General features: G+C 54.3%; 2 protein-coding genes and 1 long non-coding RNA gene across 4 annotated transcripts; all 3 read left to right on the forward strand.

The window, feature by feature from the left end:
- Nucleotides 1–11: 11 nt before the first annotated feature.
- On the forward strand, nt 12–9,012 carry Tmem8a (transmembrane protein 8A; the record flags this gene model as incomplete). Its single annotated transcript, XM_013517743.1, is given in 13 exon segments — nt 12–83; nt 2,857–3,034; nt 3,122–3,329; nt 3,523–3,650; nt 3,840–4,108; nt 4,203–4,516; nt 4,901–4,991; nt 5,073–5,196; nt 5,535–5,671; nt 6,196–6,374; nt 6,452–6,598; nt 8,071–8,187; nt 8,588–9,012. Coding segments are annotated over 13 exon segments (2,261 nt in total), but the record flags the coding sequence as incomplete, so codon positions are not given.
- A 1,365-nt stretch (nt 9,013–10,377) lies between these two features.
- Mrpl28 (mitochondrial ribosomal protein L28) lies at nt 10,378–13,870 on the forward strand. Of its 2 annotated transcripts, none has more exons than XM_005391654.2 (5): nt 10,378–10,937; nt 11,797–11,949; nt 12,265–12,450; nt 12,533–12,619; nt 13,484–13,870. In XM_005391654.2, exons 1-5 carry the CDS (start codon nt 10,650–10,652, stop codon nt 13,589–13,591), a joined length of 822 nt encoding a protein of 273 aa, XP_005391711.1. In that variant the 5' UTR covers nt 10,378–10,649; the 3' UTR covers nt 13,592–13,870. The 2 variants fall into 2 exon arrangements, with proteins under 2 accessions (XP_005391711.1, XP_005391712.1); XM_005391655.2 differs by having other exon boundaries at nt 10,384–10,937; nt 12,316–12,450.
- Nucleotides 13,871–14,365: 495 nt separating this feature from the next.
- Nucleotides 14,366–22,036, forward strand: LOC106149303. Its single transcript, XR_001235380.1, has 3 exons — nt 14,366–16,657; nt 17,141–17,325; nt 21,889–22,036. It is a non-coding gene; the product is annotated as an uncharacterized LOC106149303 (long non-coding RNA).
- Nucleotides 22,037–24,288: the final 2,252 nt, after the last annotated feature.

A 24,288-nucleotide genomic window follows, 5' to 3' on the forward strand; every position in this document is an offset into this window, starting at 1 on the left:
AGCGGTGGCGGGGCCGCTGCTGCTGCTCCTGCTCCAGCTCGCGCAACCCCTGCCCGCCACCGCCGGCTACAACAGGAGGACCGGTGAGCGAGGGCGGGCCCTCGGCGCCGGCCATTGGGGGGCGCGGGCGGCAGGGGAGAGCCCGGGCGGGGCCCATTGTGACTCACCTGGGGGCACCTGTGCGCTCACCTGGCACCGGCGGGGACCGAGACCCCCATGTGGCCCCCACGCAGCGCCTGGGCAGAACCGGCATCTGCACCTCCTCTTGCGTCACCCGGCCGGATCCGGCCAGCTTGGCCCCTTGGGAGCGTGAGCTCCTCACTCTCCTTTTCCCGGCGTGTTGGCGTCGGGAGCTGACTGTCACATGCCAGATGGGGAATGGAGAGACTCAGCCTGAGACCCTAGCTGGCTGGCCCGCTGGGAAGAGCAGTGGGACAGTGGGCGTCCGGGGCCTCAGTTTGCTCTTGTGGAGTGGTGGACAAGGGAGAAAGTTGCTTAGACTCTAGAGCAGAGGACCGTGGGAATGTTTGCACACCTCCCACTGTGTCCCCCAGTCCAGTGTCATTGGCCTTGTTGGAGGCAGAGGAGGCAGACCAGCCAGGGAGGACCAGGTGCAGAACTTGCCTGCCTCCTTCTGCATTTCTGCTTCCTGAGTGTTCCCTTCTAACTGAAGACCCGTGAGACCGAGGGCTAGACCAGGGTGTGCTACCGCTCTAGGTTCTGCTTGGATCAGGACTGGATACAAACAGCCAGGGCCTCATGACTGCCTTCCCCTCACCCCTGTGGCCTGGAACTCCCTGGGGTGTGCAAGCTGGCCTCAAGGGTCCCCATGTTCCTGGCCACCATGCGGCACCCCCCGCCCCCCCCACAAAGCAGCTCATCCAGTGCTTCTGGGCTGACTCCCTTTCCTTTCCCTGCTCCAGGCTTTCTCTGAAATATTGCTCCTCCAAGCTCCTATTTCTTTTTTCTTTTTTTTTGTCTTTTTGGGACGGAGTCTCACTGTGCAGTTCAGGCTGGCCTTGAGCTCACTTTTTAGCCCAGGCTAGTCTCAAACTCACAATGATCTTCCTGCCTCAGCCTCCTGAGTGCTGGGATTACAGGTGTGCACCACCACTCCCTGCTGCCAAGCTCCTATTTCTTTTGAAGGTTCTAGCCTCCTGGTTTGTGAGCTTGGCACCACTTGAAATGAAAGGCAGTTTTCCCTGAGGAACATGCTCCTGATTAAATTGTTCCATTGGACAAAGACACCCTATTTCTCCTTTTTCTCCCTGGGGTCAGGACTGGGTGGGAGGTCACTGGTGAGCAAGATGTGTATGGAACACCCTTGTCAGGCTGGGTGGGGGCCTCATGGGCTAGGCTAACCTCTCAGTCCTTGGCTGCTGAGGAGAAGGCAAGCAGCTCTGTGGCCCTAGCTGGGATCTTTGGGTTGGCAGGGTGTCCAGCAGACATCTGTCCTGGTTTGGAAGGTGTGAGGTAGGGAGGGAGCCAGAACTCAAGCTCCTAGGACTTTCCATTTCCCCTCCATACCCAACCTGTGTTCCTGGGTTGTGGGGTGGGCAGGGATGTGTGGGACTGGACTTCCTGATGTGATAATGGGACTTAACCATCTTGCTAACATCCTAAAATTTGTTCACCAAGATAACATTGTGGGAGTCTTGGGAAGCTTCGAGAGGCCATGTAGGGTTTGGGACCTTAGGCTGGTTTCTTATCTCCTGTGTTATCTGTTGAAACATCATCATAGCCATGCCCTGGGCGCCAAGTGTCCTCAGGTTGGCTGGGGGACCAGTGGGGGTGGGGGGGTTGCTTTGTCTCTAGCAGTTTAGGAGCGCTGTGCTTACAGGGTGATCTCCTTTCCTTGCCCCTGGGTGTGTATCTGGTAAGCTGCCTCTGTTAAGATCCCACTGTCCTAGGAGTAGGAGGCTGTCTTGGCTCAGTTCCCAGAACTTCCTTTTTTTTTTTTCTGTTTATATTATCATGTAGGCCCTGTATCACCCAAGGGCCTGTAGAAGCTCCCGAGTCAGGCCACAACCTGGTAGGTGAGATCTTGTGGCCAGCAGGCACTTGGAACCTGTTGTGGGTGGAGCCCAGCCCCCATCCAGGTTTCTTTGAAGCTGCTAGTTTTGCCAGCAGGCTATTATCTTTTCTCTGGGTTCCTCTGTGGAGGAGGCACGAGGCTGGCAGGAGAGGCAGCTGTTCACCTGGCTCCTTCCTCTCCCCTGGGAGGGCGTGGGCCAGTCATTCTCCCAGAGGGAGGCTTCCTAGGTGGGGGACACTCGGAATGAGACCAAACACTGGAAGCACTTTACCACTCATTAACCTCAGAGAGACATGCACCTCAGGCTACCCATGAGGACACTGGGGCCTAGAGGGGGGAAGGGTCATATGGGCACAAGGCCTGACTGGCACTAGGGCTGGTGTGGAGGCTGAGAGCTACTACAAGGCCTGGTACTATGGGGAGCCCTCGTTAGGGGCTATGGGCCCTTGCTTTGTCCTCTACCACCAAGCTTGGGCATGTGTCCTGTACATAGCTAGAGGCCATCCACCCAGTGTGAGGCCAAGCACCTGGCATTTGGGCTGGCGTCCTGGGGGAGGGGAGGCAGAAGAATGAAGCCTAGGGGGAAATTTCCAGCTGTCAGACAACCTCAAGGGGCTGGAGGACAGCAGAGACTTTGTCTCTAATCAGGAGCATGTTCCTCAGGGAAAGTTAGATGTTTGCTAACATCAAAGTTGTCCTGACAGGTGCTCTGGATGACCCCCAGGACTTGACTTCCTCTCTCTGGGCACCTTGTTTTCCCTGTCTGTGCCCCACCCCCAGGAGGGTGCCCTGCACTGGCTGATAACATTCTCTCCCTGCAGAAACCAGGCTGGTGTCTGAACATTTCTCACAGGCCCCACAGAAGCTGTCCTTCTACAGCTGGTATGGCAGCGCCAGACTCTTCCACTTCCGTGTGCCCCCAGACACTGTGCTGTTGCACTGGCAGCTACACATGTCCTTGGATGGTGGCTCCTCATGCACTGATGTAGAGATCACCGTGTAAGTGCAAGCCTCCTGCCTACAGCACCCCAGCCTGGCCAAGGCCTCTACCTAACTGCAGCTCCTGCCTAACTCTCCCTCCTCCAGGCATTTCCACTATGGCGCCCCTCCTGTCATCAATCCACTGGGCACCAGCTTCCCTGATGAGACCGTGGTGCAGCCCTCCTTCCATGTCAGGGCACTGCTGAGTACCATACTGCTGGGCAACACGACTGTCAATGTGTCCCACCCAGCCCCTGGGGACTGGTTTGTAGTCGCCCATCTGCCCCCCTCTTCTCAGAAGATCGAGGTAAAGGTGAGGGGTGTTGACCTCCAGGATGGGAGCAGTTTCCTTGGTGCATGGGTGACCTATTGTCCACCGTCTTTGAAGTAGACCTTGCCCTGGGCTTAGCCACCCCACCCTAGATGAGCCTCAGTTCCCCTGAGCCTATTCCCTAACCTCTGTACCCTGCATTCTCTGATACCCTTGAATTTTGTTGTCTTCCTAGGGCTTTGGTCCCTCCTGTGCTTATATCTTCCAGCCTGACATGCTGGTTATGCGAGTGGTTGAGGTCGCCATTCTGGAGCCTGATGTACCCCTTCCACAGATCCTAGCCACCCATCCCAGCTACCTCAAGTGAGTGGGTCCTAAAAGAGAACTGGGTCTGCCCTGTGACCTCAGCCTTCCAGTTTGGAGTGGGTGGTGCTACTGTCCCCAGCCTGGTCTTGTGCCTTGGAGTTGTACTGGGAAATGGGAACAGATGCCCTGCCCAGGTGGATTAGAGGAAGTACAGAGCCTGAGCGAGGCTGTACCACCTCGCCCCAGGATCTTTGTTCCCGAGTACACCCAGGAGCTTCGGCTGGAGCTACAGGGCTGTGTATCCAATGTGACTCTGGGCTGCCCAGTACGTCTCACGGTGGGTGCGACTACCCTGCCAAACAGCTTCCAGAAGGTGCTGACTTGCACTGACCCCATCCTGTCCTGCCGTCTGCTACTGCCCTCACCACCCTGGAGGAAATGGCTGCAAGTGATGGCTGAGAACCTGGGAGGGCCCCACGTGTCAGTGGCCTTTAGTGCTAAGGCTGCCCTCACAGGTGGGCTACATGGAGGAAGGTGGGTGGGAGTGACTCTGTCTCTTCTCTTGACCCCAAGACTTTCCTCCAGCTGAGCCGTTTGTCCTTTTGACAGCCTGCTGGCCACAGAGCATGACCTTCCAGCGCCTTGTTCAAAACAGCACAAACCAGAGCTATGATGCCTCTGCAAGCCAGCTGTCCCCAAGCCCTGCCAACCAGGACCTGAGCCGGAGTGGTGGGATGGGCAGTGGCCCATTCTGCCTGCTGAGCTACTCAGTCTTGAGGGAGGATGTGGATGTTCTGTCTGTACACTTCCAGCCCTTGGATGGGGTCTTGGTGTACTCAGACAAACCCTCTGTGCTGCGGCTCCGCCTCAATACAGGCATGGACAGTGGGGGCTCCCTCACTATCTCCCTGAGGTCCAACAAGGTAGTATCCTTGCACCCAGAGGGCTATCTGCAAGTGGCATGGGCTTGGCTCAGGGCACTTTGTACACTTTAGCCTGGATACCAAGGCAGGGAAGCCATTCAGGCAACAGAGTGATGGTAGCAGGTGTAGGCAGCATAAGGGCCCTGTGACAGGTTAGGAAGCTGCACCTCTAGGGCAGCCCTATCTTCGTCAGCAGGTCCTAGGAGTGTGCCTGAGGAAACAGGCTGTGGAGACAGCTTGGGTCAAGTGCCCAGGCCTGAAGTAAGCCCTGTGCACACAGGAGCCCTGGAGAAAGGCAGCCGACATGACAGCTGACAGGCAGGGCAGATGGTATGCTGGCTCTTGGGGGCCAAGAGGCCAACTGTGTATTGCTTCCCCTTCCAGACTGAGATCACAAATGACACCTTGGTACTGGCCTGCGTGAATGCTGCTTCACCCTTTCTGAACTTCAATACTTCACTTAACTGTACTACAGGTATGGTAGGCAGGTGGTATCTGGAGAGTGGCTCTGACCAGGCCCTCTGGTCTTGCTAACAGGACTTCCTGCTCTGTGCAGCTTTTTTTCAGGGCTACCCCTTGTCTCTGAGTGCCTCATCTAACACAACCAACCTCACCATCCCTTACCCAGAGACGGACAACTGGTACCTCTCCCTGCAGCTCATGTGCCCTGAGAGTTCTGAGTATGTAAACCTGGGGCCCACCAATGAGGTCCTAGCAACCAACAACCGGCTAAATCATTGTGTTCAGGACCATAGCCTGCCTGAGCTTTCCTGCTAGCAGTGAGGGATCAGTTGTTATTCATATGTCAGGAATGATTCTCCTGTACTTGGTCACCCTCCCACAGCAGCCCTGGTAAGGAGAAAGGTCACTTCTGGGCTGTCATCGAATCCTGGGCTCTCAGAGCCTGCCTGGGGTGCTCAGTTTGGGGTTCATGCGTCCATAAGCCTGCAGAAAGCCCTGATAGTAGATTGGCCAGCAGAGGCTGCAGTCAGCTGTACTGTGCCTCCCACCCTTACAGGGACTGTAATCAGGCCGTGGTTCGTGTGCAGACCACTATACACCTGGTCCCTTGTTTGAATGATTGTGGACCCTATGGCCAGTGCCTCCTGCTCCGAAGATATGGGTACCTGTATGCGGGCTGCAACTGCAAAGCAGGTGAGAACTGGAACTCTGCACACCTAGATGTAGTCTCTTCTGCCATCAACATCCCAATCCTGTGCCTTTTCCTGTAGAAGCCCAGCAGGGATGTAGAGAGCACCCTTTTAGAGCAAGATAGGGAGGAGGGCACTCCTCCCATGCGTCCATAATCTGCTGCCCAAGCACAGAGGCTGCACTATCTCCAGGGTAGTACTGCTTCCTGACCTTGGCCTCCCATGCCACCTGCTGACCATCGTGTCTGCATGCCCACGTCTGCCTATACATGTACATAACTGTTCATACATGTCCAAATTGCCCATACCTACGCATATCTGCCCACACCTGTCTATGTCTTATTTTTGTCTATACCTGTCCCCACCTACCATACCTGTCAACACTTGTCTATACTTGTCCCATACTTACCTCTACATCTACCCAGCCTGCTCCTGGATGACGGAGAGGACCCAAAGTTCAGAAGCCCCCCATTAGGACCTTGGCTCCAGCTGCCTACCCCAGGCCCCTGGGTGTTCTGTGCCCTCCAGGCTGGCGTGGGTGGAGCTGCACCGACAACAGTACAGCCCAGACAGTGGCCCAGCAGAGGGTGGCTACCCTTCTGCTCACCCTCAGCAACCTCATGTTCCTGGCTCCCATTGCTGTATCTGTGCACCGTGCCTTCCTGATGGAGGCCTCCGTCTACCTCTACACCATGTTCTTCTCCACGGTAGGACCAACTCACATCTTGGGGTTCCCTAGGGTTGGGAGGAGGTCCATGATGCTGCTTACTGCCCCATCTTGCAGTTCTACCATGCCTGTGACCAGCCAGGAGAAGCTGTACTGTGCATCCTCAGCTATGATACACTCCAATACTGTGACTTTCTGGGTTCTGGGGTGTCTGCCTGGGTTACCATCCTCTCCATGGCCCGACTGAAGACAGTTCTGAAACATGTGAGTGACCTCTGATGTGGGGACTGGGTTATGGGGGAGGAAAGGCCCTCTGACATGGCACATGTAAGCAGTAGGAGGGAGAAGACAGAAAAAGCTTTGGGTTCAAGTCTCACCTAGTGATCAGTCACCCTCCTAAGAAGTTGCAGGGACCTGCTAGGGAAAAGTGCCAGCTACAGAAGACACCAGGATGGAAGGTAGTAGGCAGGGTTTTTTGCAAGACCTCCTAGCTCTGGCCAGGTGTGGTGGCACATCCCTGTAACCCAGCACTTGGGAGGGTGAGGCAGGAGCATCACTACAAATTCAAGGCCAGAATGGAATATGTAGTGAGTTCAAGAGCACCCTGAACTATGTAGCAGACCCTATTTAAAAAAAAAAAAAAAAGATCTTCCAGCTCAAGGTCTGTGCAGATAGGAGCCCACACCAGGCCGTGCCTCCCTGAGAAAGCCAGTCATGCTATGGGGTTCTTTGGTGTCAGAACACGGGATGTTTTGCTGCAGCTGGGCCTGGCCAATGGAGACACATCTCTGGTGCCTGTGAACTCTGTGTTCTCTGTTTCTGCTCTGAGAACTGCAGGTCTGGAGCTGCCCTGAGGGACATCCATGAGAACCCCATGGTCAGGGAACATGGGTGGGGGAGGACAAGGTATTGGGATCCAGCTGGAGTGAATATGGGGCCATGAATCGAGGGAAACTGAGGCTATCCTGATGGGAGACTCTACAAACCCAGGGGTACAGGGGCAGGGGAATGTGTGGGCATAAAGTTGCCATTTGAAGCTGTCCAGTTTGTGTCTAGCCTTAGGAAGAAGCACCATCTCCTTGTCCCCAGGGTGTCTGGCTGGCCAAGTCTGTGCCTTAGAAATGTGAAGGCCACTGGATGTGGTGGGACATGGCTATAATCCTAGTACTTGGGAGACTGAGATAGGAGGATTGAGTTGCAAGCCAGTCTGGGTTACATACTGAGTTTAAGACCAGCCTGAACTACATAGTGAGACCCTGTCTTACCCTCTTATAATAATAATATTAATAATAATTAAAAATAAAGCTAGGTGTGATGGCACACGCCTGTAATCCTAGCACTTGGGAGGCTGAGGCAGGAGGATCGTTGCGAGTTCAAGACCAGCCTGGGCTACAAAGTGAGCTCAAGGCCAGCCTAAACTGCATAATGAGACCCTGTCTCAAAAAGACAAAAAATAATAATAATAATAAAAATAAAAACATGTCAAAGCTGCATTTACCTGTGGATGCCATGCAAGACCCAAAAGAGGGGGCAGTTTTCTCCCAGCCAGCAGAGTAAGGCCAGTTCTGCCATCAGCTCCAAAAGAGGTGAACAGAGCTTTTGAGAGGTTGTGAGGTATGGCAGGATGACCAGTATGACCAAGTCATACTGCTTGTTTCTAGCGGGTCTTGTGCTGCCACAGGTGACCCTAATCCAAAACTCTTATGACCCCAGAGTCATCCCTGTGTCTTCTCTAGGTCCTGTTTCTCCTGGGCACGCTGGTCATCGCCATGTCCTTGCAGCTGAATCGCAGGGGCATCTGGAACCTGTTGGGGCCCTGCCTCTTTGCCTTCGTGATCATGGCTTCCATGTGGGTAAGGACTTGGGCAGGCAGGTGTGTTCGTGTTCAGACTCTGGGAGAAGGCCCCTTCAGTCAGCAGGTCTGGGGCCTCAAAGCCCCACATCTGCTGAGAGCTGCTGGAGTTGTCCCTCCCACCACCCCACCCCTAGAGACCCAGACATGCCAAAGGTCTGGGTCTGAGGACCAGTGGCCTTATTATGCCCTGGTGTCCTCTGCAAGTTATCCATCTTCATGGTTCTGCTGCCCAGACCTTGCTGGGGATATAGCTCAGTGGCACAAGCACCTGCCTGGCAAGCACAAGGTCCTGAGTTTGATTCCTGGTAGCCCCCTCCAAAAAAAACCTGCTGCCCAGATCTGGGCAGGCTCTTTATAACCCCTACGTGCACCAACACTAGCATGGCTATTTGCTTCAGGTGTACCGCTGTGGGCACCGGCGCCAATGTTATCCCACCTCGTGGCAGCGTTGGGTCTTCTATCTCCTGCCTGGCATCGCTATGGCTTCTATGGGCATCACCATCTATACATCTCTGACGACCAGCGACAACTATTACTATGCACACAGTATCTGGCACGTACTCCTGGCTGGGAGCGCAGCCTTACTGCTACCACCACAGGATGAGCAGGCTGAGCCCTGGTCTTGCTCACAGAAGTTGCCCTGCCACTATCAAATCTGCAAGAACGACCGGGATGAGCTATACACTGTGACGTGATTTGGCCAGCTCCAGGACATCTGCTACTGATAACTTCTTCAGCCAGGAGTAGGACCAAGGAAGAGCAGCCCCGTCCAGCCCTGCCTAGATTGGTTTCCAACTGAATAAAATTGCCCTGAGACTCTTTGCTTCCTCCTCCAGAGGAAAAGAACATCTCTCCAGTGCACACATACACAAACACACAAACACACAGGACCTACTCCCCTATGTCTGCTGTCTGCTGTTGACATCCTCAACAGGGTCCTCAGCACGTCTCAGTGGCTCTTGCAGTGGCCCCTGGAGATCACAGACAAGATATGTGAGCAGGGCCTTACACTCTGCTGGCCTGGAGGTGATTAGAGGCTGGAGGCTGGAGGCAAAAGTTTCCTATTGCCCTGTTCCCCTGTGAGATTGTGATGTGAGACCCACAGGGCCAACGAGGCGTGAGTCCCTGAGACTGGCAGTCTAGTGATCCTGGCATCCCTGATCCTGTGTGCCTGAGTGCCCCCATGGGGACCTCGTGCTGCTGCAGTTGCAGTGGAAGAGACCAAGGTTACCGGTAACGAATGGCCCCCCCGGAGGATACAGGGCCTTGCCCTACCCTCTTGCTCTCATCTTGGGAAAATCCTCCTGGGGAGGGGGCTGGTCAACTGTTCCGAATGTATGATTCCCCCTGACCCCTGCAACCCCAGGCTCCTTGGGCCCTTGCCTGGCAAGCATCCTTCTGAGTAGGTCTTAGGAGCCCAAGTGGTGGCTGTCCCCCCCTCCCTGCACTGGACCAAATGAGACTCAGAAAAGTGCCTCTGGAGAGCTGGCTCAGCTTTCCGGCTCAGGTGACTCCGGCTGACTGCCCATCTTCCCCAGGGGCTGGGAAGCTGGTGCTGCTGAGGCCCAGGGCCACCATCCAGCCTCCCACAGCCCCAGCCATACACACTTAGCCACCAAAACATTCTTCAGCCTCTGAAAGAGTAAATGTACATACGGTGGTTTTTTATTTTTGAAGGGCGTAAAACACAGACATTAAGACTTTTTTTGTTTTTTTTTTTTTTTTTGGAGACAGGATCTCACTATGTAGTTCTGACCTTGAACTCACTTTGTAGTCCAGGCTGGCCTGGAACTCATGGCAATCTTCGAGGATTACAAGCATGCGCCTTGACGCCCGGGTTTGTTTTTTTTTTTTTTTGAGAGACTGGCTTGGTAATGCGGGCTGACCTTTAACCAACTGTAGGTCAGGTTAGCCTCAAACTCACGGAGATCCTCCTGCCTCAGCCTCTAGAGTACTGAGAGTACACACGTGCACCCCATGCCTGGCAGGCATTTTTATGTTATTGGTGAATTTTAATATTCTACTGATTTTTTCTTTTTTTTTTTTTTTTTTTTGGTACCGGGAATCGAACTCACGACCTTAGGCTTGCCAAGCAAGCGCTTATGCCGCTGAGCTACATCCCCAGCCCTCTACTGGTTTTTTTCATGTCTGATTAGTTTTTACATTTTTCTGCTCTTTCCTGGGATGGTGGGAGAGGAGGGACTCAGGATATCCAACCCTTCGCCGTCCTCTCTGGAAATGCCTGGGCCGCACTTTTCCAGTGATGTTTTGAACCCATTAGTTCCACAAGACGTCCTCCATGGTCCCTAAAGCCCGGAAAGGGGGCGGGACGAAGGTAGATGAGCAGGCCTGGTAGCCAGTCACAGGCGAACGGAGGTCCGGGCACCGGGTACAGTTCCGGTTCCGCCGGCCTAGATCTCTGGGTCCAACCTCAGGTGAGAGCTGAAGCGGCGCTGTGCAATGCCTCTGCACAAGTTCCCGGTCCACTTGTGGAAGCGGCTGCAGCGCCAGGAAGGCATCTGCTCGCGCCTTCCGGCGCATTTCCTGCGCTCTCTGGAGGACACACAGACACCTACCCCCGTCCACTACCGGCCTCACGGGGCCAAGTTCAAGATCAACCCCAAGAACGGGCAACGGGAGCGTGTGGAAGACGTGCCCATCCCTATTTACTATCCTCCGGAGTCCCAGAAGGGGCTCTGGGGTGGCGAGGGCTGGATCCTGGGCTACAGATATGCCAACAACGACAAGGTGGGTGCGGACCTGTTCGCTGTTGGTCTGCTGGTCGCAGATGTACCGAAAGAGCATACTAACAAGTGAAGCGGTACAGATCTGGTAAACTTCACAGGCAAAACCAGAGGTATTCTAAAATGGGGTGGCCCAGCCTCTGGGGAAACAGCACAGGCAAAGGCGTGGGAAGGACGGCTGTAGCAGTCAAAAAGTAAAGCTAGGGTGAGACTTTCGAGCTGAGGAGCGGGTGAGGTGAGGTCGGTGCTCACCTACCAGCTTGATGTAGCTGAAGTGTCTTGTGACAGGGTGCCCACTTTGGTCCTTATTAGAATCAGGAAGACTGCTGGGCATGGTGATGCACACCTGTAATCCCTGCACTGGGGAGGCTGAGGCAGCAGCATCAGCAAAGTTCAAGGCCAACTTGAGCTACATAGTGAGACCCTGTCTCAAAAGAAAAAAAAGAAAAAATTCAGAAAACAGACTTAAGCTGGGCGTGGTGGTGCATGCCTGTAATCCCAGCACTCGGGAGGCTGAGGCAGGAGGATTGTTGCGAGTTCGAGACCAGCCTAGGCTACAAAGTGAGCTCAAGACCAGTTTGAACTCCATAGTGAGACCCAGTCTCAGAAAAAAAGAAAAAAAAAAAAAGACTTAAAAACAGTTTAGAAGGAGCAGAACCTGCACCTCATGTTTGCTTATGGTGAGAGTCTGAGCCTTATATGAGGAGACTTGTATTTTTGAGGCCTCCCAGGCTACCTTTTTCCTGAAAGGGTGAAGGCACTGGAGTCCCCACCAGCCTGGCCCCGCCAGAAAGATGCTTTGGGCCCTGCACCATCTGTAGTGAGATAGGGTAGAACTCATGGGATTTGTGTTGTGCTCTTAGCTCTCAAACAGGGTGAAGAAGGTGTGGAAGCCACAGCTGTTTCAGCGTGAGCTCTACAGTGAAATCCTGGACAAGAAGTTCTCTGTGACTGTAACCATGCGGACCCTCGATCTCATTGATGAGGCCTATGGGTTTGACTTCTATATCCTCAAGGCAAGTGGGGCTAATGTATGAGAGGGTCCTGTGGTCAGTCATATTGGCCAGAGCAGTACTGCAGAGCAGTGCCACATTGGAGCTTGTGTCTGGAGAGTCACTGGCAAAGCATAGATAAGATCATTCCCCTTTCTGAGCAACCCCAGTGGGGCTTTCTGCCCACAGGAGTCCCTCAGGTTGGTGGCTGAGTGAGTATGAATAAGTATGGCCACCTGCTTCTGACTCCTGAGCTTATCCTCTGTCCTGATCCACCTGGGTGCTGGTGTTGCCCACCATGCCTGGGCTGCTCTGGTCTAGCTGAGGGGTGATTGGCAGGGTGGGTGGAGCCCTACCATCAGCACCTGGCCCCAAGTGAACCTCCTGCAGACGCCGAAGGAGGACCTATGCTCCAAGTTTGGGATGGACCTGAAGCGAGGAATGCTGCTGAGACTTGCCCGGCAAGACCCCCAGCTGCACCCAGATAACCCTGAGCAGAGGATGGCCATCTACCACAAGTACAAGGTGAGGGCTTCCCCTGTCCACTGTGCTGCCCACGGTGCCTGGTGAGGCTTGGCCTCACTGTGCCTTCTGTTTTCCTGCCCAGGAGTTTGTCATCCCAGAGGAGGAGGCTGAGTGGGTAGGCCTTACACTAGAGGAGGCTGTGGAGAAGCAGAGGCTCCTGGAGGAGAAGGTGAGCATTTGTGCGTGCCAGCTGTTGCTGCCTTTCTAGGGGTAGGTAGAGAGCCTGGATAAGCAGGTGTCATACCCGCTGAAGCATCTGTATCTGCTGCTGTGCATGCAGCCCCATACCTACCTGGATAAGGTTCCTTCTGTCTCCTGTCCCTAGACTTTCAGGGGAAAGAGCAAGATTCTTTTTTTCTTTCTTTGAGACAAAGTCTTGCTATGTAATTCAGTGTGGCCTTAAACTCACTGTGTAGCCCTGCTAGCCTCAAAGTCACAGTGATCCTCCTGCCTCAGTCTCCTGAATGCTGGAATTATAGGTGTGTACCACCATACTTGGCAGTAGAGCAAGATTTTTGACTCTGTTTACTTGGCTGCCTGGAATCCCCAGGGTCTTTCTTTTGTGTCTTATTCTCTAGAAGGGTTTGGAGCCAGTAGCTGCTAGGGAAGGGAGCCTACCTGTGGCATAGCAGTTGGCTGCTTCTATTCTGTCTGCTCAGTTTATCTGTAACCACAGAGAAGCTAGGGGGTGCTGAGGATTTAGCTCAGCGACACAGCGCCTGCCTGGCAAGCGCGAGGTCGTGAGTTTAATTCTTGGTACCGGAAAAAATACAACCACAAAAAAAGACAAGAAGCTAGAGGCAGGCACATGGCATCTGTGTCCCCAAGAAAGGGGAGGCCTCACCTTGTGGACCGGCTTTGCCTTCCAGGTTGACAAACCTGGTGACCAGTCTCATGCCCAAGGCTGAGGGGCCCAGGTCCTACTCTGCCCCCTTTGCTGAGATGTCTGACCAATACCAGCTGGTCCCCATTTTCCCTGGAGCCCCAGCTGCTATTGGGCACTGTGAGCCTCACTAGGACCCTCTCCCTTCAGGACCCTGTCCCCCTCTTCAAGATCTACGTGGAGGAGCTGATTGAGCGGCTTCAGCAACAGGCACTGTCAGAGCCTGTGGTGGTGCAGAAGAGAGCCAGCGGGAAGTGACCAAACAGCCTCTTCAGTGCCTGACCACCAGGCTCAGGCTTTCTCACTGGGTCTTTTATCACTGTGGACACAGAAACTGGGAAGGCCATGAGGGCTGCCTGTGGGCAGTGGGTGAATCTTGGTTCTTGTATGTTGGCTACACAGCTCCTGGGGGCACTGTTGTCCCAGGATCCTCTAGAGGCCTGGTACTAAGCAGAGGCCTTGCCCAGACTGGGGCAAACACCACATAGCATTTATTGTCCCTGTGGGTCTGGGAGCAAGTAAAGTCTGAGCCAGGCAGTATGTGTGTTCCTTTGGTTGGAGGACTAGAGTTCTGTCCAGAGGTCCTGGCCCAGTTGTTCCCAGCCTGACAGAGATCCAGTGTGGGGAGTATGCACACTCTGGCTCCAGCTGCCATCTCCATGTGTGTGGAGACTGAGGTTCAGTTTGATGTTTGTTTTTCCACTGGGAGGATTCTATGCAGTTGATGTGTCTGGGGTGTACATCCTTCTGTTGCTGACTCTTGGGTTGTGATTCTAGATGGGCACCTGGTGGCCGTTGGTATGGCTGCTGGTAGGAGTCCTGTGACCTCAGAAAGTTACTGCTGATTATCTCCCCTGGAGCCTGAGGTGGTTTGAGGCAGACTCTGGATGTGCCTTTGGACATGAATCCAGAAATAGCTCTTTTTTTCTTTTTTTTTTCTTTTTCTTTTCTTTTTCTTTTCTTTTCTTTTCTTTTCTTTTCTTTTCTTTTCTTTTCTTTTCTTTTCTTCTATTTTTTTGAGACAGGGTTTCTTTATGTATTTCAGGCTTGCCTTAAATTCACAGTAATCCTCCCACCTTAGCCTCTCAAGTGCTGGGATTTCAGGCCTGCACCACTAGCAAAATAGTCCTTTTTGCGGGGAGGCCCCTGGCAAAATAGCCCTTTTCTGAGGGAGACCACATCAGTTTCATCAAATTCTCACAAATGCCCTTGATCAGAAAATGATGATGGTCCTCAGGGAATGACAGATCTACCCCCTGACACCAGAAATAAAGCAGTAATCCAAGTCTGCAATAGGCTGTCTATCTGCCCTAACATTCTGCCTCTAAGATGTGGGAATGCAGGGAATGTATACGCTCAGTCACACACATGCACACAGATACAGGTTCATGGCCACATGTGTTTATACATGGGACTGGGCACCAGCTGTGAGGAGGGTGGTCTGTATTTCTCTGTATTTCCCTGCTCTCTATGTGTTACTTCTATACCCTGTAGGCCCTGGCCAGGTCTGGCCATCTGAGCTATGTTAGGTACTCACTTTGTGCTGGGAACTATACATCCTGTGTGGGGAGCCTGCACCGATCAAGGTCACACCTACAAAAGGCAGAGCTGCCCTGTGCTGGCCCACACCTTGCCCTATTCAGCTGGGTCTGAGCAGCTCAGGGACCAAGAGATTTCCCCCAACTGACTGTATACCAAGGATTGGCTGAAGCCATGTGTGTTCATGACAACAGCCCAAGGTTAGCCTTAGTGTTGAGGGGGCTGTACCTGGGCTGTGGAGGAGAAGGTAGAAGTAAGGGTAGACTGTTACTGCTGCTATAGCTGGGTATGATGAGTTCCTTAGGTATAAGCAGTAGAAACTTGGGAAGAGTTGACATTGTCCAATCTGAGATGAGATAACCAGGGCCAGGAAGGGCCATACCCATTGTGGGATGGGGTGGCTGTGAGGCAGCTTGTGACCCAGTTGGAATCCTGTGCCCAAATTCTCACCTTGCTGGTCTCACCTACCTGTTGAACCCTGCTCAGGTGCTCAGTGGCTGGATGGTGGTGGGAAGAGCAGGCAGCTCCTACTGGGTTACCTGGGTACCGTGGCTCCTGCTTAGCCTGCCACTGCCAGGCTCACACCCATGTTCTTTGTTGGCCTCCCTTCACCTGTACCATCACCACACCTACTGACAACTGTAGCTTTCCACTGGTTCCAGATGGGGCTAAGCTGTGTGGACTCCTAGGCTTTCTTCAGTCCCTCAACCATCCTCACTTGAGGCCTGGGCCTATAACATTCCAGCTTCCTCTAACATGGCACACCCCAGCATCCTCAAGCTCACCCCATGTCCCAGAATGGTCTCTTCTCCCTGACCACACCATCAACTGACCCTGGGCAGCATCTTTATCCATGCATCACTCTTGGACTGGACTGTCTGCTGGTGGCTTCCAGCATAGCAAGGGGAGTCACTTCGAGGCTAGGGCTCCATCTTGTGAAGGGGAAGCTCAGACTGGGACCAGGGTGATAATGAGGAAATCTAGAGCCAAGTCCAGAGGGCTACTCAGGCAGCCTGAGCCCGGTGGCTCTGAGATCAGCCATAGCTCCAAACCGCCTGTGGCTGGGCTCATCCCAAGCCTAGTTCTGTGCGACCAGCCCACCTCTCAGGCTGCTTCCCTGGATATGAAAACCTCCTGGACCTATGGAGATTCACCCCAGTCCCTCTGGCCTTGGTAGGGACTTCAGTGGCTGCTTGGCCCCCCAGGGCCAGCTGCAGCTCTAACCCCTTCCCAGGAGCCTGAGTGTCACACCTCAGCCCTGAGCTCTGCTGTATTCTCTGCAGCTATGATCCAGGGCCTGGGCCAGGAGGTAGCCTAGAGGAGGGATATGGGTTTCCAGGGCTCTCTCAAGGTCTTCAGAGGGCCCTTGACCTGGCAGTGTTGCTCCTGGGGACATTGGACAGCCCAGGCTGCTCCTGGCTGTGACGGAGATGGCTTCAAGGGTGCTGATATCCTTAAATGCCCAGGATGGTCAGTCCATGGAGGGGGACACATCTGCTCTTGCCTCATTGAGGACTGAGGGTGGAGAGGCGTTATTTGTGCGCAAGAGGGCGCTGCATCCAAGGGGAGAGCAGGTGCAAAGTCAGATGTGTTACAGAATGTGGACTGGGTTCCCAGAATTCTGCCAGTACACAAGGTCCTTAGGAAGCTGGGCCTTCCCAGGCCCTTAGATGGCTATCCAGGGGGAAATCCTCAGAGCAGATCCATGTGTTCAACAGGCAGTGGCCGGAGTGAGTGGTGTAGTTTGTGAGCAGAGATGAAGCTGCAGGCATTTTGCCATCTGAGGTAAGGGAGGAGCTTGGCTTTGCTTACCTTGGGTGGGGAGTTCTCACTCCTTTTTCTTCCCAATGCCCCCACCTACTCATTGTTTTCTTGCCAGACTGGGCCTGGACTTCAGCCCCTGGGGCAAGCCTGACCTGAAGTCCTTCTCTCAGTAGGGGCTCCAAAGGGACTGCAAGGTCACTTGTACCTTTGCCAGGGGGTCAAGCAGGGCACAGAGGGGCCTGGGACAGGCTATGAGAGGGACAGAAACCCCCTTAACATCCAATATAAGTGAACACACATGAAAATGCTTCATAGCTGGTGTGGGAGCATCTACTATACAGCCACACCCAATCACCTCTCGGTGAGGACCTTGGCACGGGCCCACTGGCGGTGCCGCCTGTTCCCTCAGCAGTCAGGAGTGGCTCGGGGGTGGCGGTGTCTAAAGGGGCTGGTTGCCATGGCTACCATAAGGTTCTGAGGCCCGTCATCTGGTCCCTGCCTCAGCCAATCGGCGGCGGGAACCCGAGCTGCAGCCTAGAGTCACGCTTCTGCCTCCCAGCCACACAGTGGCCAAGAGCAGGGACCGGCTTCCTGGAGTGGCTGAAAGTGCTCCGACGGACGGCCAAGCCCATCATGGCGGACAGCGGGATGGTGGGGCGCGAGCAGGCACACGGAGCCAGGCAGGTGAGGTAAGCCAGGCGGGTGGACATAAGGATGGACAGGGGGACAGGTGGACTATGTAGTCCTTGCAGCCCATTGTTCTCGTGGCTGCGGCTCTGCCTAGGGCCCACCCCACCCTCAGGTGCATGCACACACACACACCCACCCACACCCTCACCCTCGGACCCTGTCCCAACATGATCCAAGGAAGGGTCAGGGGAAGAGACAAAGGAAAGAGCATGAGGTGGAATGAACCCCAGCGCCCCACAGACCCGAAAACCGCCCTGGTATGTCTCCCATGTCAGATTTCACACAGAGGCGGCATCAAAGACCCCTGACTGGCCTGGGCCCTCTGTGTCCTGGCCAACATCCCTGGGCTCCGTGAAAAGCCGTGTCAAGTCGGCATGGTTTAAGGAGCTTTTTTGTTGTTTTCAAGGATAAAAAAAAAGAAAAAGAAGCGATAGAAAGAAAAAAATGTCCACCTATAATCAGGGAGCGGCCAGCCCAGATGGATCAGAAACACCAAATCCCATTACTCGGGACATCAGAGCACAGGCCCTGCTAGCAGCTGCGATTAAGAGCCTGTCAATGGGGTCCCCTTTGGAGATCAAAGGAAGGCATGCTTGTGTGTGTGTGCGTGCGCATGCACATGTGTGCGTGTGCATGTGTGGGGCAGAAGTATGTGCTGTGGGGTGACAGCGGAGGGGCTGAGCACCACAGCAGTGGGCCCGGTGTGTTCCCTGCCCGCTGTGGCTACCCTTCCTGTTGCTCATGTTGTTGCTGCTGTGTATGATATGCATGGATTCATCCAGGGGGCCCAGCCAGGCACAGGCAAGGCCTGGTACCTGATAGCCACACCCTCTGAAAGGCATTCTGGCTGTGCCTAGACCCCCACTTGAGCATTCACTTTCTACTAGTGTCCAGTCCCTTCCCCAACTTCTGCACTGAGGGGCCCATGAACACAGGCCTAGCTGTGGGGAGAGCTGGATGTAAGGTGGCCCAGGGCTGTGTGTGTGACCATTGACCACGGTCCTACTGCCCACAGAGGCCTTTGGTTCTCAGCTGGTCTGGCAGGCACGTCCTGGGGGTTCAAAGCTGCTGTCGATGTGATTGTTAGGTTATTAGGTAAGCTCTGAGAAGCAAATCTTTTAATCCACTGTGGCTAATCCAGTGCACTTTTGTTTGCCACGACAGATTCTGCAGCAACAAAGGGGCCAAAGGGACCCCAGCATACATAATCGCATACTTAGAACTTGGCCTCACTGCCACTGGGCTCCTAGGCAGCGGAGAAAGACATCTCAAGACAGCAGTGTGGAAGATGGCAGAGGGAGGGATGTGGGCAGCTGACCTACCTGGGCACCATATTCCTCACCTCCCTGTCAAGATGTCCCCTGGCCACTGAGTGATGGCTATTGGGTTTCGGGACTGTGGAGATTTTGGGGAGATCACTGAGATGAGTCAGGAGTAAGGAAAAATGATAACCAACCAAGGGTATCTACTACCTAGAGAAGTTGTGGGGATGAAGCTGTCAGGATGGGGCTACATACCCAATGGAAGGAGCAATGGGAAAGCACAGGTACGTGCAGTAGGGGGGCAGGTGTCCCCAAGAGGAAAACAGGAAGTGGCCTGCAGGGAGATGTGGCTTTTCTTGCTGAGGCCCTCAAGATATACCCCCCGACATGCACGCGCGCGCACACACACACACACACACACACACACACACACACAAGGATATCACCTTTTCTGGAAGATGATGATGGAGTTGGGGCAGGCCAGCAGGCCTTTGCCTCTTCTAGAGACATGGCTCAGACACCATACCTGAGCCACAGCCCGGCTGGCCATGTGCTCCATCCAACTGCCCTCGCCTGTTCCTGGAAAGTAGCAAATGGTTCTCTGAGGCTGTGAAGCAGATCAGGACCCTCTCTTGGACAACAGGCATACTCTGGCTTGGAGAGGTCCCTGGCTCATCCAGACAGGAAGCCACTCAAGTCTCCAGGGTTGCAGGCCAGCCCTGGCACATCTGAGGTTCCTGAGTTGAAGAGATGCTAGAATGGAGGCAGGCTACTCTTCCCTTCTTCTTCCTAGGCCACTGGGGCTGGGGTAGTGGACAAATGCTATCCTGGACCTAGTGCTATTCATGCCCACCTGTTGGCCCTGACCCTACTTAACTGTTTCTTGGTGCCCCACCTTACCCCAGCTCCTGGACAAAGACATTTCCCTAGGGTCAAAACCTTTTAAAGACAGTGTGAGGAGGACTCCCCTTTAGCACAGCAGGGGCCAGGTCTTAGTTGGAGGGTGTGGATGGTACCCTGGGAGGGAGCTGTGGGGCCATCACAGTAGAGAGTTGGCTCAGCCCAACCCTTGTGGGCTGACCAATTGTCACTGCTTTCCTGTTAACCTTGGGGATCTGGCTTTGTTTGTTTCAGTACTGGGGATAGAACTAGGGCTCCACATATACTAGACAAGTGTTCTACCCCTGAGATACATGGGGGCCTGGCTCATGACTGCTGGGGGTTGGCAGGGACAAGGGTGCTGTGACAGGTGTGTTGGGTGCAGGGGACATGGATGTGAGTGGTCCCCCTGGAGGACACACATATACCAGCCAACTAGTGCCCAGAACAGACAGTAACCCTAGACACTAATCCAGAGGGGGAATGCAGTGACCACAGCACCTGATCTGAAGAACCCATACCAGCAAGGCTGAATGACTCACTGTATGGCCCTCCGTGAGTGGTCTTCCTTACCCCAGAAAGGGAGAACTAGTTGAGATCTGTCCTGGGAGTAAGAGCCATCAGGGCCACCCATTGGTATAGTGGCAGTCATGTCAGGCATTATCTATGAAGCATTCACCTTGGCTGACATAGAGTTGTTTGAGACAAAGCCTTGCTCATGCCTCCAATTCCTTGGGTTGGCATTGAGACAACTTCAGTGGCAAGAGGGTTGAGAGAACTCCAAACAGCAAGAGTAACACAGAATGGCAGCCTGAAGACACACTTGGTACACAGGAGTGAGGCCAAGAGGAAGCAGGACCTATCAAGGGGTACACCAGACACAGACTTGGGGCTCAGAGAGGCCCCTGCTGAGAGTGAGCAGAGTTCCCTTGCTCCAAGGGCACTAGACTTCCAACTGATCCCAAAGTATCTCTCAGGAAGGTGTCTGCACCTTCTTACAATCCCCAGGCCAATGGGGGTGATGTGGCAGTCACAGAATAGGGCTGCCACACTGCTGGATGCTGCCATGGGTCAGCTCTGCCCCACATTCTTCACATTTGCTGCTGTGTCACTCGTGTTATACTGACACTGGTGGGAAGATGGTGGTTGCCAGAGAGGCCTGTGGCTTCCATGTGAGGGCTACAGAACATCCCTGAAACATAAAGAAGTAAAAGGGACCCATTCATAATGTAGCTCTCCACAGGACCTGTAAAGTACTCTGGCATAGGCTCATAGTCCTCTATAGGCATGTATTCTGTTTTCACAGAAGCTGGCACCTATGTGGGGCCTTGCTGATGTCTCTGTGGTGCTGCTTCCATGTGGTATGGGGGAAGTCCTACCAGGAAGAGTCCCAAAAGAACGTGGGCACCAAGGAGCCTGTTGGCCTTTCCTAGCTCAGAACTGATGGAGAACAAAGACTTAGGGATGAGAGGGGAGTCAGAGGCTGACTTATGGGCTGGCAGGGTTATCCTATCCTCACTCACCAGATCTAGACCACTCAAATCCTCCCTCGTGAACATTTTGAACTGTTCTGGGTTCAGACTGCTGCCCAACTGTAGAACTGCAAAGAAAGCTATGTGAAACCTCTAAGTCCTGCCTTCCCATACCTCCTGCTACCCTTACCTCCCACGCCTGTAGACTAGGCAGAGGGGGCAGGGAATGGACAGACAAGAAGTAGCTGGGCCTAGGATTTCCCTCCTCCAAAATCTGGGCTCAGAACTGTCCTTCCTCATGTTTACCTTCCTGAGCTGGTGCATGAACGATGTTGTTCCTTCTCTGTAGCTAGCCCTCTTCTGTGGTTTTCTGCATGTGTATTGCCTGCTGTACCCTGCTTAGCACATGGCAGGGTGCCTCCTGGATGATTTCCTTTGTATCACTTTTTATAAGTGGTCTTCCAGAATCAAGTGGACAAATACATGTAAGGCTTCAAAGCTCACTTTATTTCAAAGTATTCTTTTTATGTCTGGATTGAAGAAAATGATTTCATTTCTGCTCTTAAATTTTTCCTTTGGTTCTTGAGAAGAAAGCCTGAATAAACGTCACAGAAGTTAATCAAATCAAAGCCTTTGGTAGCAAATTCCTGCTCCTACTGAAGGGCTTTTACATCTTAAAGGACCCTGTGTAGTGGAAGAAAGGTGCAATCTCCAATCTCAGAAGCAAGCAAGCCTTCTTCCTCCCACTGAGTGCTGCCCTCCCTGCCTGCTCTCTTTTCTTCAATTTCTCTCTACTCTGGGCCTGGGTGGAAGCCTCCTGAGCTTCTTCCTCTGGTCCTGCAAAACTCTCCTCCCAACTTGGACACTTCCCCCACACCTACACTACAACACACCTGAGCAGGGTTGCACATTTCCTCCAGGCTTCCTGACTCCCTTCCTGTCCCTACAGGGCAGAGGCCTGGAGAAGACAGAGGCTGGAGGGTCCTGTTCTGGTCCCAGAACTTGGGGACACCCACCACCCTGGGCCAGGAGAAGGATGGACATGGACTTGACCCCAAGAGCCTGGCCTGGCCATGGCAGCAGCTCTGCAGAACCAAGGCAAGCATTTGGGCCAGAGATTGGGAGTGGGGAGGTAGCCCAAAGGCTAATGCCTAAGGGTTCTGCTTTCTCTCCAGCCCTCCTTCATCTTATGGAGGCCCTTTGTGCTGAGGGCTACCTACTACCCACTCAGGGGCCACCCACTATCTCTTCTAATGCTCTGAGGCTGAATGGGTTGGGGGAGGGCTGCAAAGAAGTCTCAGCACCAGAACTTTGGGACTTGGGGCTGTTCTTAATGGACATAGGTGAGTGTGATACCTGCTGCTAGGATCTGGTGGGACTCATACTGGCTTCATACATCACCCTAACCCCTGCTGCAAGGCAGACCGGGATGCCCAGGAGATGCTGTTCCTTTCCTCCACAAGCAACCCTGGGCATCCAGTGCTATACTGAGTCCCTGGAGAGGCTCACCCCAGGCAAGTGCCACTGGTATACAGCTGGGTAGGAGGTGAGCTGCTAGCTCTGGAGCCCCAACCGAGGACTTGCACTTGCCTGGGAGATATGAAGGATGAAGGGCTGGACATCAAGGGTGAGCAACGTCCGGCAATAGATGGTGACATTAGATGGTGATGGTGACATTAGAAGTGACTTGGAGGGGCATCATAATGGAGCAAGTGACCAGATACATCAAGGGTAGGTGATATGGGAGAAATACCACCAAGAAGAGTCCTGAAAGAATGTAGGCACCAGGGATCCCTGGGAGGCTTAAAACAGAGGGCACTCCAGGGGAGGGTAGTCACTAAGGTGTCAGATGGAAGGGGTGCTGGGAACCCTGGGCAGCAGGAGGTGACCCTCCTGTCTGTAAAAGGGAGGCTACCCAAGGTGTGAGGATAGAGTCATGGGCTGTCATGACGTGGTACATGAGGTGTTCAGGAACATTGATTCCTGGTGCACATTTCCTTTTCTTTGGGGAGCAGCTGATAGAGACTGAGTCCTGGGCAGGGCCCTTAAATCATAAGCAGTGCTAGTGAGCCACGGCATGGTGGCACACACCTGTAATCCCAGCACTTGGGAGGCTGAGGCAGGAGGATCATTGCAAGTCTGAGGCCAGCCTGGGCTACAAAGTGAGCTCAAGTCCAGCCTGAACTGCATAGTCAGAGCCTGTCTCAAAAAGACAAAGAAAAAAAAACAAAACCAAATCATAAGCAGTGCTGGTTCTGGCAAGGTGGCGCTGGCCAGAGTAGGGTGTAAGGGCTGCTACAAGGTAGGGCTGTGTGTCTCTTTTGCCCTTGGGTGCCTGGAGCAGTGGCCCTTGTCTTCTGCAGCCTGTGGAAGATGGGTTACATGGATTGGCCTATGGGGTCAGGACATGCAAAGCCTTACCTCTCGGGCTGGCCTGGGATAGTGTGACCATTGGGCAGGGGTGGGAAGGAAAGCCCTGGACTGGATCCTGGATGGTGCCTGAGAGAAATCAAGGAGGAAGGACATGCATCTCAGTAGGGTCTTGGCCAGCCCCAGCCCACAGCTCTGGAGACTGGCTCCTGCCCAGGTGGCAGCCAGCATTTATTGGATGCCTGCTATATGCCCTGGTCCAGTTTGGGTCCCTACTGCTTAGAGCAGACCCCCAGCCCACCTTCTCAGGGTCCACCTGGGCAGCTGGAGACAGCGGTAGTAAGAAAGTGAGGGGCTGCACATCACCACCAGTTCAGCTCCTGATAAGCCTGGTTCTGCCTACCGACACTACAATCCCTGGGACATCTGTCTCTGCCCTGCGGTGCGCAGCGATGGGCGAAAGGCTCCGGTTCAGAGCCGACCAGGCAGGAAGACCCTGCCTCAGGTCACCCTGCCCTCACCCGGTTGCTCAGGGGTGGAAGGCCGGTGAACATTCAGGGATCGGGGCGCCCGTCCAGTCGGTGCGCCAGCCCAGCGCTCTTTGATGGCTGCAGACCTAGGGTCCCTCCCAGTGGTACTATCCTCTGGCACTAGGATCTGACGCACGCGCGCGTGGAAGTCCGCAAACAGCGTTCGGATCTCACCCCACCTTGGCGGACGCGGCCCCGCCCACGCCGTAGCCCTGTCCCACTCTCGAGGCCACGCCCCATCGCTTTCCTGTTCCCCGCCCCCACGCCGCGGCCCCGCCCCCGCACTTCCGGGCGGCGCCGGCGGGGGCGCTCGGACCTGGGCTTCCGCGCTCTGGGGTCGGGCGCGGGGCTCGGAGAAGCTATCGCGGCCGCTGCCGCCGCCGCCTCGCGAACCTGCCCGAGTTGGGCTGGAGCCTTGTTCCTGCTGAGCGGGCCGCTGAGAGCGGGCG

The sequence above is a fragment of the Chinchilla lanigera genome, unplaced genomic scaffold, assembly GCF_000276665.1.
Source record: "Chinchilla lanigera isolate Chin_1 unplaced genomic scaffold, ChiLan1.0 scaffold00041, whole genome shotgun sequence".
Classification (NCBI taxonomy): domain Eukaryota; kingdom Metazoa; phylum Chordata; class Mammalia; order Rodentia; family Chinchillidae; genus Chinchilla; species Chinchilla lanigera.

What these genes read in the sequence shown, in the direction of transcription:
- Mrpl28 (XM_005391654.2), top strand. Translation starts at nt 10,650, where the DNA reads ATGCCTCTGCACAAGTTCCCGGTCCACTTGTGGAAGCGGCTGCAGCGC. An exon ending in TTGACTTCTATATCCTCAAG is followed by an intron (nt 11,950 to 12,264) that starts GCAAGTGGGGCT and finishes GGTGATTGGCAG; the next exon opens with GGTGGGTGGAGCCCTACCAT. An exon ending in AGAGGCTCCTGGAGGAGAAG is followed by an intron (nt 12,620 to 13,483) that starts GTGAGCATTTGT and finishes CTCTCCCTTCAG; the next exon opens with GACCCTGTCCCCCTCTTCAA.